Source organism: Spodoptera frugiperda, chromosome 15, assembly GCF_023101765.2.
Source record: "Spodoptera frugiperda isolate SF20-4 chromosome 15, AGI-APGP_CSIRO_Sfru_2.0, whole genome shotgun sequence".
Lineage (NCBI taxonomy): Eukaryota > Metazoa > Arthropoda > Insecta > Lepidoptera > Noctuidae > Spodoptera > Spodoptera frugiperda.
The window spans coordinates 1,066,251-1,081,223 of record NC_064226.1 but is presented as its reverse complement, the minus strand read 5'-3'; the positions used below and the strand labels follow the sequence as shown (position 1 = coordinate 1,081,223).

Sequence of the window (14,973 nt, the reverse complement as noted above, 5' to 3'; positions counted from 1 at the left end):
AACTTTTTTGGCAACCAGATACTTTGTTCCCCAAACTGCCGCTTCTTCTGTTTATTTAAAGGCGAATCAACCGTTTCCACGCTGACCTATCTATGCATTCGGTACATGAACGTTTCATCAATTTTATTTCAAGTCTTTGAACAAACTTGCGGTACAAACTCTTACGGCGTAACTCAAGTATAACAAAGAAACCACTGAGTAAAGTGGTTTTAAGAAGCAAATTAGTTAGCGGTGTATGAAATTAAAGTTGAGTATAATATTTCCATTGTTGCCACGAGAGGTCGCCACACACGACGTGTCAATAACACAAAAATCTTTTTGTAGGAGATATTTCTCGGCGATGATGTTTCTTCTGTCGGAAGTGCGTTTACAAACAAATTGTATTTGTAAACGTACAAAAGCAATTCAGTGTTTCATACAAATATTTGCTCGCTGTGGGAAGTGAACCCACAACGAAACAATGTATGCTTAAAACAATGTGTACCTCCTTCGTTTTGCGTCGGTTAAAAACTGATATTATTGTTCTTATAAATACAATTTTCTTTATGTATAGAGATACAAATTGGATTAATTTATAGAAGTCTATTTCTAGAATCCACGTATATCTAAATTAATTATTATGTTTTTCGGTTTACTCACGTAATTATTTGTCGTGGAATTCGACTAGTTTATACCTATAAAAACATAAACTGTAGCAATAGCGCAACAATCGCCACGTTGTGTGTCGCGGAATGCTGGTCATGAATATGTTTGTGTCTCTAGCACGGTTTGAAACTAGTCAAATTCGCCGGCAAATAATTACATGAGTAAGGCGAAAAACATAATAATTTGATATCTAGTTTGTGGGAAATAGCGCAAATCTCCACTACTAGGTAATGGAATAAACTGTTCTACTGAAATCAATTCCATTGTATCGAGCAACACTAATAGTAAATATCAAAGTTCCGAGAAGAAAACACTTGTAAAGAATTCTTTTTTAATACTTGAGAGTTACTCGAGTTATTTTTACCGTCCGCGTCCTTTGTCATCTATATATGTATGTGAAAGCCAACTGAAAAAAAATAAAAAGACATGCTAGCTGACTGACAAAAGTTATGTATAAATAACAATATGATTGGGTAAGTATATGTATAAGTATATAAATCTGATCCAAAGCTAGCTAGTTTACAGGGGCTCCGGCTCGAAAAGCTTTTTTTTAGGGGGAAAATCATCCAATGGCTTCTCTCGCCTTAGGTGAGTCGAGAGGGAGTGTCAGACTCTTACTGACTAAAAACTACCCCTTTTCTACTCCTGTTTTTCGACCCAGAGCCCCGGTAAACCCGCTAGGTAGTCCGCAGCTCCGGATCAGGCATCACCCCTACTGAGCCCCATCTGTGGTGGTCTGATGGCTCTTTAAGGCGCGCGCGGAACGCGACGCGCCGTACGCACGAGTCTGGTTCTGGTCGGGCGGCGAGCTACCCTTTCTCGCCGTCCCCAGGCCCACACTTACGGTGGCCGGAGATCGTCCCGCGATCCCCGACGCCCGGAGTATCCTTCGCGTCGGCTGGGGCGTGAGGAAGTTCGTTCCATCACGCGTCCCACCTCCTCCTTAGCAAGCATGACTGCTTCGCAGAAGGAGGAGACGGCATTCCAGTCCCCCTCGCTCCGCACCATGGTCTGAACCAATGCCGGACGCGAGAGGTCACCGTCGCCAACCACATCCCTGAGGACACGGCGGTGCTCAACCCATGCAGGGCAAACCACCACCGTATGCTCCACCGTGTCCTCCGGGCGATTCTCGCAATGATGACACCCGGGCGTTTCGTCCCGCCCAATCAGAAACAGGAACCTACCGAAACTCCCATGTCTGGTAAGTACCTGCGTCAGGCGATAGGGGTTCGAAAAGCTGGAGTAGAAACGGGGTGGTTTTTAGTCAGCAAGAGTCTAACTTAGTGTCAGACTCCAGCCTCGCTCCATTAAAGAAAGGCCTATTTAAATAATTTTAATTTTACTTAATATAAAGTAGAATTTAAATATTCAAATCGATTGTATCAAATGGTCGTTAGTACCTTTGTTGTACACGATATTTTGGGTTCAATAACTAGAACAGGCAAATTGAATTTAAATTTCATAAAACCTCCTCCTTACACAAATGTATTAAGATTTCAACGTAACCCCACAAAAAGTTTTTTAAATAAAATATATCCAGTAAAGTAAATAACAGCAGGCACAATTTAATACAAATATTAATTTTATATTCAATTTCGAACAATTAAACCGAAATTGTAATTTTAATCTTTCATTCCTTAACAGTTTTTCATTTGAATGACAGAAAGCAGAAAATAAAAATTCAAGGAAAAATTCGGTATAAGTCCCAGAATAATAAATTTTGATTTTTATCGCATTTCATGAAGAAAAGTGAAGGAGGGGCATTGATTGAGAGAATTTTATATTATACCCTGGAAATATTTCAATTTCCAGCGATCGAAAAATTTATATCTCAATATTTTCTGTCGAGAACGTACCTACTGTTGCTAGTTCTGGCGACTGATCAGGAATACCCACAAAAAAGTATTTATTATGACGTGTTTATCTTATTAATATTATAAATTCGAAATGTCATTAGAATTTAAGACGGGATATTTACCATGTTGTTATATTTACCATATTATATTTACCATTTGTCTATGAGTTTCCGATATTTCGGTACTGATGCAAGTGCCATGATATGTAGATAACAATGCTTTTACATAAAAAGATTTTGTACGACACTTTTCACTCAAATATCTTCAATATCACACATAAAGCTAATCCACAACAGTAATCTCAATAATGACTAAAAATCTTCAGTAATAAATTTTATATAATTATTACAATCAATCATTTAGACAAATAAATTTGCATTGTATAAGTCATCCAATAAATTTCAATGGAATTCTTCACAAATAATAATAACCAATAACAAATGAAGATTTATTTGTTTAAAAATAATAACAAAAATCCAATGAAAAGCAATCAATTGTTAAAGTATTGTATTTGATCGATGGACTGATAAAAATAATAATAAACTTATCAATATCACATCTTTCAAAAGAATCTGGAATATTTGTCAGCAAAATCATTGTTTGACGTACTAAACAAAATATCAAATGTTTTTGAAGTAAATAAGTAGCAATGCGATTGTCACCGCACCGTATGTCGCGGAATGCTGCTCAAGTATATGAGTTTCTAGTATGACTTTAGACTAGCTGAGTTCCTCGTCAAATACTTACTTACGTAAGCCAAAAGACATAACAATTAATTTAGTATGTGTCACAAAAATAATTATATAAACATGAATGAGAAAATAATAGAAAGTTATTACAAATTCAATTAAATGCCATAAATCAAAGTACAATCACAAAATCAGCCTGTCACACCCAGGCGGGGCCAGTAACAAATAGGTACCTACTTTTTTAGTTATATTCGTACGTCACACGTGACACTCCGTTAGAATCTAAACACCACAAAAAAGGCTTTTACTGAAATCAAAGCGTGTAGAGTGACACATGGGCTGCGAGCTCACTGTGTGGACTGTACCTATGTACACACTGCTACGCATCTAGCTATGCAAAACCAGTGTAAACTGACTGTCGAGTGTGCGGAAAGGTAAAACAAATCAAGACCATGATAAACTGGTTTTGTATAGCTTATGTGTAGTCTCGTATACCTTCATATGTATGCCTCCACATGAAACATTTTTACGCGGTTACCACACAGAACCGAATATAAGTTACCAGTCTTTCCCTGTTACTGTTACATCATCTCTATAGAATAATTAATGTAACTCAGGAAGTCGACACATCTTTTTTCTTATAATTTAGCCAATACTACGAGCCCGAGCCGCCCACGAAAAATATTTAAAAGTCAAACTTTCTGTCTGTCAATGTCCGCTTTAATAAGAAGCGACCCAGAAAGTTACATACATTTTTCTGGGTCAACGCAATGAACTACATTAATATTTGACTTTTGAAACTTTTTTAATGTCAAAGTGGATTTCCTTTTATTTTTGTTCGTTCTCTGTAATGTGTTAAAAGCCATCACTGGAGCCTTCACATGCTATCGGGCATCACCCGATCAAACCCCGAATTGCGAGCCACAACGACGGTAATATCGGCCAGCAGACAATGAATCAGGGCGGCAGGGCAGGCTGCACGCACCGACGTGACACTGCGTGATCAATACCGCCAGGAAATGGGAGATTCATCCCGTGGCAGCCGACGGGCCGGCCGCGGCACACCGGCTCCCGATCCAATCCGTTACATTCCCAATTGTCTTAAACGAACATTTGAATTTAGTAGAGATTTCATTTTGGTGATTACGTACGTGGCACGTGGGCGACGGCGCGAGCTGACGAGTTCACTTCACCGCGCACCGCTCCCGGAAATACCTGTGGAATACCTGGAGGTGCTTACATTCCTTCTTGCAAATTTTAAAGGAGCGCGAATGCCCGTGTCCGTAAAATGAAATAAACTCGCATACCCGGAGCTCTCTCGGAAATTCACAGACTGAAACCGAGATTTTAGCTATGTCTGAGAATTTAACTAAGCACTGCGAGAAGAGAATCTTAGAGCTGAAACTTGGGATGAGACCAAAGAGTTTATTGATGCAAATCTTCAAAGCTTTATAAAGTTAAAAGGCTCTGGATTAAAACTAGGGCAATATCTACGAAATATTTCGATCCTAAAATGATAGATGCGTTCACAGTATTCTCATAAATGCAGCATAAAACTCGGGCTCTATGCTGTATCAAACCTTTGCTACTAGCTAATAACAGCACGGGATTCACTGGTTACTCAGAATTACCCGGAAAGTACCGAGACAAAAACTTGTATCGGAGACTTGTTCAAAAGTTACAGAACCTTTTAGCTTTGTGCATTGAAGCTGACCGTTGGATCTGACGGCTTTGTGTGTGTAGTTAGTACTTGAAATATCTACATACATGACGCCCACAAAAATCTTCTTTCATCCACTCGACTCGTAGTTTTTTTCTTACAAATCGGACGATATATCCAGGAGTCGATGTTTGTGACAAAGAATCACATCGTCATCGAACGTGTCAATACTGCCAGCGTCGGACACGGCTCGCTTTGACTCCGATACAGATTATTTTCATTTTGATTTATCTGCTTTTTCATGTGAAACCTTTTACTACGAGTATAAGCAGTAGTTTTATCAGTATCAGTTTTTGAATGGGCATTGATCAATACTTTATAGAGCTACTTGTTGTTTTTTTTTATCAGCGAAAGAGCCCAAACTTTATAAACTCAAAATAATTTGTGTTTGTGAGAGATTTTTTGTGTAAATTGGGCCAATCCCCGTTACAATGTGAATACTTTATATGCATCGATATAGTGTTGTAAATGTAATTCTTACAGTACTTTTAAACATTAAAACTTTCACATCTTACTAATATTTTATTTATCTTACTAATATTAGATATAAATGCAAAAGTTGGTAGGTTTGTTTGTATATTTGCTACTCAATCACGTCAAAACGGCTGAAATTATCGGGATGATATTTAGAATAGGGGTAGGGGCCTGGAATAACACATATACAACTTCTTATCCCACAAGGACGCGGCGAAACCGCTGGCAGAAGCTAATTAGTTTTTACCTAATCTAATAATAGTATAATATTTTTTTTTAAAAAAAAAACTTGCAACACTAAAAAACGTCAACATACAAATTTTACACTGTTTTTATAATATTTTATTAAAGCCGATTTGTACAGCAATATTCACATTAAATCATCAACAAAATCATCAAGAAATCTTTTACAATAAGAAACCTTCTACAATAAAAATCTATTATCTAAAATTTAAGAAGAAATAAAAATGTACACCATGACACTGACAGGAGAAGCCAAAAATCGTTTTGATAATTATATTATATTATACTAGTGAAAAGTGAAAAATGTTGACACGAGCAAGACGATGTTACGCACACCCACCATCCCCGGACTCGTCGCTCAGCTCCGCCTCGCCGTCACCGGAACCCAACCACGAAGAACTTCCGGTGACAGTAGTTGCGTCGAGCTCGAGCGACGAATATTTCTCCCCACCGACGTCGCCACCACCTGCACGTCGGCCGAGGAGAGGCCGGCCACCGACGGGCTTGGGAGCCAGGGGTCAACAGACCTCGGGACGGGTCCCCGCTACCGGTGGTTGTGCGCGGCGCATGAAATGGTCTCAAACAATAAATGAGAACGTCATGCGCGCGTACTACGGTGCTACGGAGGGAGGAACCAACCTCACTGCGTACCGTGAAAGGATGCTGTCGATGTTTCAGGTACTCGAGCCATCCGTCAACGTCTCGGCTCAACGACTCTCGGATCAGGTGCGGGTCATCCAACGCAATCGTAGATTGGACGAGGCTGCACTTGATCGGCTGCGCTCAGAAGCACTGCGCAACCGTGTCGTCCCCGCCCCACCACAAGAGGTGGCACAAACACCTATAGCGTCACAAAATGTGATACCGACCACTCCTGCCGCTGGAGTGGAGGACGACAGGGTTGAACAAGTAAGTACTCAGTGCAATGAACGACTGAGGAGTGCTTTGGAGGATGCGATTCGTGAGTATAGATTTGCTCCTTTAAAACCAAAACTGCCACGTTTGCCCATGTGTGGAAAAAATAGAGCGCTGGTAAGCGCTCTGGATTCGCTACTTAAAACATATTTTGAAAGTAGCGAAAACCTCTATGATACACACTCGATCCTGTACTGTGGGGCGGTAGCAGCTTGTCGAGTGGCTAACGTCAGATTCTCGAATCTTGACGCAGCAGTCCGACCAAAACCAGCAGTACCAGCCTGGCAGTGCAGGATTGAGCGTCGTATCAGTGAGGCCAGGGTGCTTATCGGCAAACTATCCTGCTTCAGGGAGGGCAATACTCGTCCTAGAGTGATGCGCTTTGTAAGACGTGCATTTGTAGGGACTGAAACCAGTCCTCATGAATACATGTCGCGTGTTACAGAGCGCATCGACTTCCTGAAGCAGAAAGTCTACGCATGGGCAAATCGTATCAGGCGGTACAAAAAACGAGTTGAGCGATATACTCAGAATCGCATGTTCCAAAGAGATCAGAGGTGGGTATATAGAAATTGGGAACGATCTAACCAAGATGTGACTGATGGGCGGCGACCGGATGATGAAGCCACTAACACATTTTGGCGCAACATCTGGTCGGTGCCTGTTAGCCACACAGAGGATGACTGGATCTGTGATGTTGAGCGAAGGTGTGAAACTGTGCCAGAGATGGAGGAGGTGATAATCACCTCCTCTGATGTGAGCAGTGCAGCCTGTTCGGTCCCAAATTGGAAATCACCGGGGCCAGACGGGCTGCACAACTTCTGGCTCAAATGGTTCACCAGTTCACACTCTCGCTTAGCATCGCAATTCCAGGCAGCTTTAGAAGCTGGACCGTTGCCCCAATTTCTAACAACAGGCGTTACCCATCTGCTCCATAAATCAGGTAGTTCCACTGAACCCAAAAATTATAGACCAATAACATGTTTACCAACGGTCTATAAACTTCTTACATCTATTTTGAGAACAAAAATAACAAAACATATTGAAAAACATTCCATTATGTCTGTATCTCAAAATGGATGTAGGAAGGGGTCTCGTGGAACTAAGGAGCTACTCCTCATTGATATGGTTGTAAGCCAACAGGTTCGTCGGTCCCGAAAGAATTTGTCTACATGCTGGATAGATTATAAAAAGGCATATGACTCTGTGCCGCATACATGGCTCATGAGGGTGCTGGAGTTGTATAAGATAGATGCAACTCTACGCGCCTTCTTGCAGTCATGTATGAGGCAATGGAGTACTGTGCTTTGCTATCCGGGATGTAGACAAATCCAAGGGAGTGAAGAACCTGTAAGGATAGTGCGAGGAATATTCCAGGGTGACAGTCTGAGCCCACTATGGTTCTGCTTGGCCTTGAATCCTCTCAGTACTTTATTAGAGGCTTCAGGGCTAGGCTATCCTTTGCGGAGAAGGGGTCTAGTCATATCCCACTTGCTTTACATGGATGACCTCAAGTTGTTTGCTCCAAATAACAAACAACTGATGGAACTACTGAAAATAACTGAAAAATTTAGTAGTTCCATCAGAATGGAATTTGGAGTAGATAAATGTGCTGTCATGCATGTGAAGCGAGGAGGGATTGTGGAATCTGAGGGTCTAGAACTCTCAGATTTCACAAAACTAAGAGCGCTCTCCGCAAATGATACTTACAAGTACCTGGGTATGTCAGAGGGATTAGGCATTAATGGACCGGACATGAAACAATCGTTACGGGAACGCTTCTTTGGCCGCCTGAATAAAGTGCTGAAAAGTTCATTATCAGGCGGAAACAAGGTGCGAGCCTATAACGGTTGGGTCATGCCGGTTCTAATGTATTCTTTTGGTATACTCAAGTGGACTCAGACTGAACTTGACACTCTGGATAGGCGAGTCCGAACACTGCTGACTGCAAATCGTATGCATCACCCTCGTTCATCGATCATGAGGTTGTACATTCCGCGGAAGTGTGGGGGTCGAGGCTTATTAAATGCTAAGACCCTTCATAACCGTGAGGTGTGCAACCTCAGGGAATATTTCCTGAAAGTAAACGAGGGTATGCATCGAGAAGTAGCAGCAGTGGACAATGGATTCACTCCACTATCTCTAGCAAAAGAGAACTGGCGCAAACCTGTGGTACTAAGCGTCAATGACCGCAAGGAGGTATGGCATAGCAAGGAGCTCCATGGACGCTTCTTCCGGGCCCTTCATGGACCCAGTGTAGATTTTCTGGCGTCCGTATCTTGGCTACGATTCAGTAATCTCTTTGGAGAAACTGAAGGATTTGTCTGTGCAATTATGGACGAAGTTATCCTTACGAATAACTACCGGAAATATATTATTAAGGATGGGACCGTTGACATATGTCGGGCATGTCATAGTCCTGGTGAATCCATAAGACATATAATTTCTGGTTGTGGTCGTTTGGCTAATGGTGAATATTTGCATAGACATAATCAGGTGGCCAAGATTATCCACCAGCAACTTGCTTTGCACTACCAACTTGTTGAGTTTGAGGTTCCATACTACAAGTATGCGCCCGATCCAGTTCTCGAAAACGGCCATATCACGTTGTACTGGGATCGATCTATCATCACTGACAGGACCATTGTAGCCAACAAACCTGATATAGTGGTGATAGACCGACAAGCGCGCCGCACGATGATAATCGATATCACCATCCCTCATGACGAGAACCTCGTGAAAGCTGAAAAAGATAAACAAATAAAATATCTTGATTTGGCTCACGAGGTTGTCGACATGTGGAATGTGGATTCGGCTATCGTTGTGCCGATAGTCGTGTCGGCCAACGGTTTAATACCCAACAGCCTCGACAACCACCTTAGAAGGCTGGGGTTGGGCGGATGGATCAAGGGCCTGATGCAGAAGGCAGTACTCCTCGAAACGGCACGTATTGTGAGGAGGTTTCTGTCTTTGGAGCCCTAACCACCGGTAGCTTGGACCATGCTCCCGCTACTGGTTGGCTCCTATTTTTATATTTTTAAATGTTATTTTGTTTTTTATTTTTATAAGTAATGTTTAAAAATATAATTTTAGAGTGTTTTAAATAAATATATGGAAAATGTATAATATTTTAATGAAGACTGCAACTATATAGTAATTTTATACTTTGTTTCATTACAATTGTATATGTGTAGTGGGTTAATTGTTTAGGTATCTAATCAAATTAGGGCAAATATTAACAAGTTCCTAATTAGAACAGCTGCAGCTGATTGATCGGGCACTAACACATGCACACACTGACACTACGACAATAGTAGCACACTACAGCACCACTAGTCACATACAATAGTGCCTACTTGCCTAGTGCCACACAATAGTACACGATCTGGCAATCACTTCAATTAGTTAAGATCACAATGATGTTGAGAGGATAATGCCTTCTTGTTACAAGGGGGAATAGGGTTGGTACTCATAGATGTGTAATAAACAAACTCAAAATTTGTGTAAAAATGCAATCTGACTCATTTGCACACAGTAAAAATCTACACATTTTGTACCGTACGTTCTGTAAATACCTAATCACGAAACTAAAATTAACAAGTATTCTTAAGTATGCTCATAATAACATGCATAATACATTGAATCTTAAACTGCGCGACAAACAAACCCGCGGTATCAACACGTATACAGTTTACAATACAATAAGAAGTTACGCGCAGCCATTATAACTTGGAAGGCGACACTATAGTCCCACAGGTGGGCAAATCTCGAAAGTCGTTTACGGCATCGTTATGATTTTAGTAGGGCGAAGTAATTACTACACATATTGCGAAGTCGGCGCGGCATCGCGACGTGAGCGGCGTACCAGTGCGGAACAACCCTAAGTCGTTAAGTCACCGTAATTGTTAAGCCGGTAGCCAACATAGATATGGCAATCATAATTATAAATATTCTATATTCGTGTATACGTGCGGTAATTACGAAACGCCTTACTTACCTCGCCCTGATTACACAGTCGACTAAGCTATTGTTACTTGAAAATGTTATTTTAGGTTACGATAAAAGATTGCCTACAAAATGAACAGTAGGAAGGGAGCTTCACTGTGAAGTCAGTACATTCATCAATCGTCGTACAATTACTTTGGAACGAGTAATGGTGGTGTTGCGATCAATCCTAAGCCACACACAGCATCAATCGCAGATTAACCATCCGAAATGAATTCCCCAAACAGAAAAAAGCATTCGGCAAAAAGCAGTGGAGTACGATTTATCACAATATATCAACACAAAGGACTCACGTCGCTCGGCGCTCGGCGCTCGGAGCTGAGCGAGCGATCACGAATTTTAATTAAATTATGTTTATTTTACTCCGACTCTGAAACCGTCAACACGTACAGTCCACAAAATAGTTTTGTGTACACCAACAATGCAAACAGTTCTAGAATTAAGTGTGATAAGCATAACTTCTGCTAGTGTCTACTATTTTTTTGAAAACTAGCTTTGCACGGCGTCTTCACCCGTCAAAGGAAAAAAAAATATCCTGTTTTATAATTACATATATCCAGATACAAAAATCAAACTAAATTAAAATCGCGTACGCTTTCGCCAATAAAATATGAATTAAAGATTTTAGTGTTTCTATCTAAAACCAACTTCTTTGTAAATATTTCTTTACAACTAGAAGTTATTGACCGGAGTCCTGCCAAGCTTAGACTTTACACGACAACTTCATGTCCAGTACATAAACTACATAACAAAATGTTCGCAGTGGACTTTCAAACCCTTTGAACAACTGCACTATACAATGCCCACAATAATAGTAAAAGCCAGTTTTAGCTGTGACCTGCATACTTTGCTCTTTTGTTGGCTGTACCCTGTATTATAAAGGTGTACATCACTACAAGTACAGTAAGGCGAGTTATTTAGTATATAGATAAAAAAAATAAGATTGTTTCAGTTTTGAGCCATTAACCATTGGTTGGCTACTAATTGCACGATTTTTTTATTTACTATTACTAAAGATATGGCTTTGTTAAAAAGCATACAATTCAGTATACCTACTGCTCTGTACTGAGTCAATTTTTATTTGTAAACGGTATTTTATATTTTTAGTGACTGAAATTTTGCCCCTTCATTAGGACAGATTGATCTGATTTTGGTACACGCACTTAAATTTGATGACCATACAATATTATAATATATTTTTCAACAACTATCACCATTATGGGCTTGATCAGTAGAATAAAGTTCATTAAATCCGTTTAACACAACTTTTTATGTGTCACTGGTATTTATCTGCATACAAAATAATGTGGCTGACTGTACAACTGAGTTCTTTCAGTAAAGTTAAATTGGAATAACAAACGTCAAAGAATAACGGTATGTATTTAAAAGTTAACGCGGTAGGTGCGCACAGACATAATTACGAAAACTTTTTTGTTATTAAACGCTTTGTTGTTCCACTTCCACGGAATCAGTTTCTTTTTTTAACATTTTTTTGTTCTAGTTGTTCACAGCGACGTCAAATGATACCAAATTAAATATATGAATCATTACGTATTTATTATATTGGTTGAATACGTCATTACGGATAATTAAAGGGCCGCTTCCCTTTAAAACATAACTACAGTGTACAATTAGTAAGGAAATTACAATTTTACCTTAATTAAAATGTCTTACTGCCGTACTCAGAGTCATTTAATGGCTAATTAACCCAGTCTTTAGCAATTGTTTTCGATACAAAATCGTTACTAAGGAATAGTTTAAGTAATTATTAAATGTCTCTGAGTGCGGCAGTTAACAATCTTGTTACACTAAGTAAGAGTTTAAAGATGATGATGTTAGCGTTAACTCAAGCATTCACAGCTCCCTCTAGTAGAAAATTAAAGTTTTAATTATCTACATAGTACGTACCCTCAATATATGAAACTTTGTCTTGTTCGCTACATCATTTGAAGTATTTTAATTAATTGTTGCTTGTTGTAAGTTGTTGAGGAAGTACGTAGTACATAGAGCGTTCTATTTATTTATATAAACAAAAACAGAGACACAAACAATCGTCTCTTTATCAAATTACCTCGAACAACTTCCCAACTTCCTTCTGTTCTACTCCGACATCATTTGCATATACATTTTTCAGTCCTCGAGTATCTGACTACAAAAAGAAACTTAGCAACAGCTTAATTAAATTCCTTCACTCTACTAACTTTCCAATCTTATTAAAATAAATCCACAGTTTACCTTGCGAACAAACATCGCACACACATGACCAAATTTCTTAAACGATCTCTCATGTGTGTAAAGTAAAACAAAAATAATATGTTAGATTTACAATAACTTTATTTCTAACAACTTACAGCTTACTTAATAATGAAATTAGTAACTGGTGCGTGTTCGCAGTTGATATAATTGTTTTAGTAAAATTCTTCTAAACACGTTGCTATCGAGGGACAATGGGGCTGAGCTCATTAATATGAGACAGATGGCCACGGCCGGTGACAACGTAAGACCCTCTACTTAACACAAAAGATTATTTTAATAAGGTTCGGGAAATTGGAAGTTTATTTTCCATTCATAATTAAAGATTTATGACAACTCACACAAATTATGAGCCAAACCATAACATTATAATAACACACATAACCACAACATACTAGATACTACATTTCGAGTAACAAAAACTGATTAGTGCAAACCACAATTCGGCATTTCGGTCTGCCAGCTAATTCAATACATCCACTTCAGATTACTCAGTAAAATCAATTACGTTGTGAATCAAATTGTTGAAAATACCAGGAGTTCATAAAATAATGAAACAATATCGAGCTGTATCGGAGTTATGCGAGGCGTATTGCCAAGTATGCAGCAGTGTGCTACCGTGTGCCTCCGAGCCGATGCCGGCATTCTCGATGACCTCTTGAAGTCTACCCGCATTCCTGAGCACACAGCCTCAATATTTTGTTATCTAGCTTCACTTGTACGCCACGAGGCTAATACGAACTGAGCCTTAGATTTTATTTTTATCATCTTTGTATTAGGAAAATACACGTTAGTTCCAGTAATATTAACCACCTCAAAATTCCTGCTGTGACACAATGAAATCTATAAGTAATCGTAATATTTAATATTAAATGGTGTACATTACCTATCCAGATTTAATTAAGGCTTATATTGTAATAATCTGGAAATAAAAAACAAGCGAAGCAGAGAGACAAGGCAAAGCTACTTTAGTACCATTATGACATTCTATTTCGGGCACGAACTCTCGAGCGAGCCTCCAAGGTTAATCTCACTATCGTATTACCGCTTCGTAAAAACTAACAAAAGCAGGTACGTGATCTAATTAAAAATTTCCTCTGCGAGTCCACAAAGTAACCTTTTTAGCTGAAAAGAAAACTTGTAGACACGAAGATAACAGGAAAGTTGTAGCGTGGCGGCCCGCCTTTCGTAAATGGTAAATGCTGGGTACACGCCCCCGTCCGAGCCGTATCAGGCATCAGCACTCGGAGCGACGCCCCTGATACTCCGATACCAGGCCTTTATTGTTTAACGTTTGTTTGCAGTGTGCCCGGCTGCCGCCTGCCCACCCGCCGCGCTAAACCAGCGCTGAAAGCGTTACTCTTTTAAATTAGATTTCCCTGCTCGTTAATCAGCGGTGTAAAAGCTAAGTTTTACACTCAAGTATTCGACCTTATGCCAGGTTACGTATAAACTTTTCCTTATTTATTACTTTTGCTCGGAACCGTGTTGCCAGTATTATACATACAAACACATTTACTGTTAGATGTTACACTTCGATTAGTCTGAACGAATAGCCGCGTCGTCTGTAATGTTATGTAACTAGTCAAATGTATACAAAAGAAAACTATGTACAATATCATATTTGTAAACGCAGTCACGTCCAACTTCAATGTTTGACCGAGTAATCGCAGCATTGCTGTAATACTGTAATATGTGCTTTCATACACACTAGAGTAACAAAATAATCACGAGAGCATAACATAAACGTGTGCACTCCGCAATCTCTGTCTCTGCAAGGAATGCTACTTTCATAAAATCTTTTTACAGTCTCTGTATCGCATCAGAAACATACAAAACTCCACAGAATGTTCTGTTCATGAGGTCTCAAAAGTGCTTCCCTATGCATTTCGTTCATACTTCAACGGCATACACTTTACATAAAAGAGCTTTCGAGAACGTTGCTGAAAGTAAACGTTAAAAATAACGAATTTTGGCAGAAATGCATCCGAAATATATGGGACACGTAAATGATGAACGGCCGCCTTCAGAGATGTCGACGAGCGGCGAGACTTGGCTGCTATTGGTGGATTACATTATGCATAGCCGTCCTACATCCCAAAGTCCATGGTGAAACTTGAAATTGTGTTTGTAACTGAGATATTTTACGATGGAAGGGATATTACATTTT

The 14,973-nt window shown here is 39.7% G+C and overlaps 1 protein-coding gene across 1 annotated transcript; it reads left to right on the top strand.

Annotated features, from left to right (window-relative positions):
* Nucleotides 1–5,933: 5,933 nt before the first annotated feature.
* Nucleotides 5,934–14,154, top strand: LOC118270128 (uncharacterized). The gene is made up of 2 exons (XM_050698755.1): nt 5,934–7,488; nt 14,108–14,154. Exons 1-2 carry the CDS (start codon nt 5,934–5,936, stop codon nt 14,152–14,154), a joined length of 1,602 nt encoding a protein of 533 aa, XP_050554712.1.
* Nucleotides 14,155–14,973: the final 819 nt, after the last annotated feature.

What these genes read in the sequence shown, in the direction of transcription:
- LOC118270128 (XM_050698755.1), top strand. Translation starts at nt 5,934, where the DNA reads ATGTTGACACGAGCAAGACGATGTTACGCACACCCACCATCCCCGGAC. An exon ending in CCATCTGCTCCATAAATCAG is followed by an intron (nt 7,489 to 14,107) that starts GTAGTTCCACTG and finishes GTTTGTTTGCAG; the next exon opens with TGTGCCCGGCTGCCGCCTGC.